Here is a 6,000-nt window from a genome sequence, read left to right on the forward strand (position 1 = left end):
TAATTTTTATCATCACGTCGCACATAATCATATTCCCGCTATATTACATATTTAAAATCATATGGTTTTTGAGAAATGAAAGCTGTTATGAAATATCTGGCACAAAATTTTGTCCTCTCCGTTTTTACCTGACATTTAAAAATTTCTGTTAAAAAAAATTTCTATTAATTTCTTGTGCGCTTAATTATTCAAAATATTTGCCTAGTTACTAGTATAAACTAGTCCGAAACTAAAAATATTAATGTCGTGGGATACACATTTCACGGGTGGGAGGACCACGGAATTTCGTTGACTAACGCTAATCCACGTCGGAAACGACTCGCCCGTTAAATCCCAGCATGAGAACTGCGCCAAATGTCTGCGGCGACGAGTCACGGCGAGGAATTCTCTTCGGCGCGGTGCTGGGTATCGGATTTCGACTCCGATAAAAACGGTAATCGGTATCGCGCGCGGTATAGTGTCTCGTGTATTCGTGCGTGTCAGGTGCACGTGGGCACGCTGTCTCCTCGGACACGCATGTACGATATATCGCGTATAAAATACCTTTTCTCTACCTATAAATGGACTACCTATTATACGCTTTCGTCGTGGCCCTCTTCGCCATCCTATACGGTCCCCCGTTCGCTTTTTCTTTTAACTACCAAATAGCACCCATTTTCGTCACGTATATTTTCACGCATTTCGCTTTTCCGCTTTCATTTTTTTTCTTTTTTTTTCCTTTTGTTTTTTTTTCCTTGCGCTTCAATCCCTTCAATCCTTGCCTTTTCAGATACTTTTATGGAAATTAACACTGAGAAATACATATAAGATACATACATACGTAACATATGAACAATTAAGCGATCTGTCAAAAATTATTGACGCCTTCTTGGCGAAAAACGAATCGTTGTACGGTATATCTGCCGGATTGCAAAGGATCAATGCGCTTAGTCTGTCGACGTAATCGCCGAGTTTACACCAGCAATAGCAGATCTTCCATCCTACGTCGAATTTCATTTCAATGCGATCAATGGTATTAGATAAGGACTGTATGTTAATAAATGATCATCAGAATAAGACGTGACTGTCCTCGAAATGGCGCGTCTCCGATTAATGTGTCTTTGAGATTTTCCAGCGCTCGACGGAAATAGCCGCTTGCATATTATATATATAATAGTGATTCAAATAATCAGTTTGATCCACTTTAATTGTCTACAATATTTCTAGCCGGAATAAACTAGACAATAGACAAACCGCATTTGAAATAATTGCATTATCGCAAATTCTCAAATTTATCCCGAATTTTTCGCGATATAAATTCAGTCGACGTGGCCTTACAAAACATATGTGACTGCTTCTAAAATCGTAAATTTCGTCGCGCTATCGCGTGACATAAAGGCGCACATAATATTTGTTCTGTATCTAAGTAAACATTGTCCGTAAGCGATTGAGAATTATTTTTCTTTCATGAGTGCGTTATCATGAGGCAATACGAGGAAGTAATGTTTGCGAATTAAATTGACAAATAAGAACAAAAACGCCGACCGAAATAAATGTTAATTTAATTTTTTTTTTTTTCGTAAAACTGAGAATTGCATCGATAGATTTTTAGCGCGTTTGCCGTTTTAACATTCGGCGTTTCACAAAATTTTTAACGGAATTTTACGATGGAAATTAAACGCGGAGGATCAAACTGTCGGTGCGCGAAGAGCCTAAAACGCATCGTCATTAATTGCGCAGATGGAAAATAATCGCTGCTTGTGTAAACTTGGCTCGTAAGTCGTGGATATAAATATTTAATCGTGACGCACTATAATTTCTACTACGCCGGGATCGGCAGATTATTAGCTACGATCGCCGTGACGGGCAAAAATGAAAAATATTACACGAATATACATATAGTACGAGTACATCAACGGTGAGTGGATAACGGACTGTACAAAATAACAATCAGAACGATAACAATTAGCGAGCAAAATAAATTGCACTAAATTATTGTACAATTGAATACAATTTTAAATATAAAACTGTATCTATAATGAACAAATTTGATTATTGATTCTTAGAGAGAGTCCTGTAATCTCTACTTTCCCGAGAAATTAGATTACGTGATCTACCTCTCACACAGTTCCATTACAAAAATTCACACCTAAATAATTAATAACAGGTAAACTTTAGCTTTACTTATTGAAACAGATAATATATACGAAACAGAGAAGCCTCATCACGGCGTCCGCATGTCATTGCACTTGTGTCAAGGGTCTCTACGGGGTTGTGACGATGAGAGAGAAAACCGCGAAGAGTTTATATCGTAGAAGCAGTGGTGTAGTCTTACAAAAACATCACATCAACGAGTCCACATCAACGAGATAATTTTTTTTCTTGTTTCCGTTATAATTGCGTATTATGACAAACTAATCGGAGCTCTGATCTTCAATTTTATCATAATCAATTCTTGCTGCATAATTGTGCATAATTGCACGTTTGATGTGCACACTTTTTGTTTATACTAGTGACTGGTCCTAGTAGACGGCTTGGCATTAGTTCTGCACAGATATGAGAATACGTCTTTTTGTCAGTACAAAATTCCAACAGAAAAATATAGTCTTCGGACTCGAAACTTGCTAAGAAGTTTGCCGAGTTCCTCAGTCAAAAAATACATTACCTCTAATCTACTCGTATTAATCAATTATCGCCTACATTCGCGTATGATTTTATCACATGATTTTACGCCTTTATATAATTTACGAATGTTCATCGAGTTTTCCTAAGATTACGTGTCGCAATTAATCTTTTAACTACGCCGTCAGTCTCGCTCGTACATATCTTATCTCATTCTTCATTACTTTACTAGTGACATGCGTAAAAAAATTATCGTATAACTTTAAATGTAATCTTAAATGCAACCTTATTCAATGCTCTTCTCGATGAAGTACAGGCTTTGAGATTATCATTGTTATTTTCCTTTATATGAGGAATTTATGCGAATAGGTATAACGGGCGACTAACGACGGGTTAAAATAAAATGTACGAACGGAATCGATTCGACCGCCTCGACTACACCACCGCGAAGGGGAAGGGCACGCTTCTGCGGGTGTCGTGCAGCGGTCATTCCGCGAAAGTCCTCCTCGACGGCCGGCGTTTCTTCATCCGACATTTCTCCGCCTCGCTGCGTGAGCAGCCTTCGGCGAGTAGCCGAAACCGCGTAAGAAGTGCGGCGTCGCGGCGTTTCTCGTACATCTCGCGGTTCCTTTCTTTTCTTCTTCAAGCTTTTCGAATCACTGAACTTCGTAAACAAGGTCAAGGACACGATGGTCAAGAGGCGAGAGTAGTCCTGTGCCAGGAGGCGTGTTGTTGCTGCGACGGCTGCTGTTGCTGCTGTCGTTGCTGTTGCTGTTGCTGCTGTCGTTGCTGCTGCTGCCTCTTCTGGCTGCAAACGAAAAATAGGATTGCGTCTTAGTATTTTCGTCGAATATTATAAATATTGATGCATGGAATTATCGCTGTATTGAACGCGCTGTATGCGCGTTAAGTTATGTATAAAAAAATTAAATTTACGTAACTTTCATGATTTATATACATATATATATATATAATTGAAATGCAGAAGATTAATTACATTATTGAAATATACAAATGACATGTATAAAAAAATATAAAATTAATAGTGCAAAATTAATAATTTCATGCATTATAAAGGCAATATTTTTTCGTTGTTTCTCGCAGAGTAAACAACTCGACGAGTTCATCACAAATAACGGGCAGGATTCGGATCGTCTCTTCCGACGTGTTTTTTTCCTCAGACGCGCACGTGCTCAGTACATTGCTTCTTTGCGAAATCAGTTACGAAACCACGAATGCGCGGAATTATGCGCATACCTACGCGAGGCCTGATATTCGCGAGGATAACGCGGACGTATGTATCGCTTTTCCTGGAAGCGACGAAAGAATTCTGGAGGATGCGAGATGCGACGTCGCGTTTCGATCTCTCTTCTCTCTCTCTCTCTCTCTCTCTCTCTCTCTCTCTCTCTCTCTCTCTCTCTCTCTCTCTCTCTCTGTCTCTCTCTCTCCCTCTGTCTCTTTTTCTGCGCATAATAGACACGCGCGTCATTACAAAAATAACGAATTGTCGAGTAAGTCATCCAGCACGAGCGTCACGATGTTTGTGAAAACGAGATTATGGAGCTTAGATTAGTAATTACAATGGAATGCAAAATTCGTGCCGGTGGTCCAGCGCCGACCGGCAATTGCAATTATTCGGCTGCGCAATTTAGAAATGGATACATATCTATATTTTTGTCGGCGACGCGAAAGCGTTCATACACTGATAACGACGACCGAACGAAGCTTAGAAATGTCACAGTTCACATTTCTAGCAGCAGAATACTGATCTCTCCGACGTAGGTACATGTATAGGATGAAAATAGAATGGATAGAGGATTTTGTCTTTTAAAAAAAATAACGATTTCAGATCCTAATTATTCCAGAGATTTAATTTCTCGAGAAATAATTTTATACTCACGGCAACCGTACACGTCTTCATTGTCGACTCTATGGAAATTTCCTAGCCGTTATTGTCATCGTGAGACGGCTGGCAGCCGTGCACGTAGCTCCTAATAATTACCGTAAGCAGTTTAAGAACATATTCTTCAAGAGGTTTGGTTCTTGGCGCAGTTGGCTCTCGAACAGTTGTCCAAGTCCATTAAATTTCAACGTCTGCACCGCGCGCGATCGTCGGTGTGCTGCGCTCGTGTTAGCGGCCGCGACTGCTATCGCGCGGCAGTCTGGACGCTACGCGTGCACGCGGGAGGGATCAATTAGAGGACGCACCGCTTAATTAAGAGCACTTTTCCTACATCATAATGCAACAATAAGCAAAGGTAATCGGGACAATTATTCGCACGCGACCTCGAACGCTGGAAGTCGCGCGCCCGGCGCGGCGCGGTGTACGCGTTACTTCGGCCTGCACCGGCATATGGCGCATTCTCACGGTGCAAAAGAAACGCAACGAAAGATAACATAGTAGAACGGCTTGGAAAGATAAGGGAGAGAGAGAGAGAGACTCTCTCGCCTTCTTCCGTTTACCCCGACGAAAGACGATGCGCGCACCGTACGCGAGCTCACGCCCGAAAGCGCTTCCCTTTCGAGCTGCAAATCTCTCACGGAGAGACGAGAAATAATTACAGCTCTTCTTTTATTAGTCGCTTTTTTTCGCTTTTGTCGAGATATATAATGTATACACAACATATACTCGTACATCTTTATCGTAATCGCAATATTCGCCAAACAATAAGTCTATACGCTTACCAATGATGTTATACGAACATTCTTCATAGGGTCACGTCATGAACAGGCTTGCAGATCGGTGATGCTCGCCTCTTACCCCGTCTCTCTCTCTCTCTCTCTCTCTCTCTCTCTCTCTCTCTCTCTCTTCATATTTTTCGGCCGAGATTTAGGAGTTTACGCGAAAAGTTTAGGGGTCCGCGCGCCCGGAGAGGGAGGTAAAACGTTCGGGCGTTACCTGTAGATATACGGCTCGTCGTAATTAACGGTCACGCTGCCGGTTGTTCGTAATCCCGGCGAATTAAACGACGCGCAAGGGTCTCAAATGGACGATAAGCTTCAAAGTTGTGCGCACGAAACGAAGCGCCTCTATCGCGAGCTGTATACTCCCCCTCTGAGCGAGTGAGCGAGCGAAACTTTTTTGCGCCTGACTCGCGCCGGCGACTTCTCCTTGTAATAACGAGACGCGACGGTGAGGACGCTCTCCTCGCGCACATTCAACGACGATAATCTATCCGTTGCTCGCTTGCTACGATTTGAAATATAGATGGCCGAGTTTCAGAGGCGCCGTGAACGACTCGCGGTCCTGTCTCGTCTTTCTCTCTCTCTCTCTTTCTCCTTGGAACGGGTACGGCGACTGGCGTATGAAATATGAATTCCCGATCGAAGGCGCTCCAGAACTTTGTGTCCGACACGCAGGAGGGACTCTGTCTCTCTCTCTCTCTCTCTCTCTCTCTC

The 6,000-nt window shown here is 42.1% G+C and overlaps 2 protein-coding genes across 3 annotated transcripts in view; one reads left to right on the forward strand and one right to left on the reverse strand.

Annotated features, from left to right (window-relative positions):
• The window catches only part of LOC105451398 (G-protein coupled receptor Mth2-like), a 44,132-nt gene that overhangs the window by 2,480 nt on the left and 35,652 nt on the right, over window positions 1–6,000 (forward strand). The window lies entirely within an intron of this gene.
• The window catches only part of LOC105451399, a 23,035-nt gene continuing 17,735 nt past the window's right edge, over window positions 701–6,000 (reverse strand). Inside the window, exon 2 of the mRNA XM_011691820.1 lies at window positions 701–3,409. Coding sequence (XP_011690122.1) covers window positions 3,295–3,409 — 115 coding nt within the window. The 3' untranslated portion in view covers window positions 701–3,294. The remainder of the gene's footprint in view (window positions 3,410–6,000) is intronic.

The sequence above is a fragment of the Wasmannia auropunctata genome, unplaced genomic scaffold (genome assembly GCF_000956235.1).
Source record: "Wasmannia auropunctata unplaced genomic scaffold, wasmannia.A_1.0 LD336052.1, whole genome shotgun sequence".
Lineage (NCBI taxonomy): Eukaryota > Metazoa > Arthropoda > Insecta > Hymenoptera > Formicidae > Wasmannia > Wasmannia auropunctata.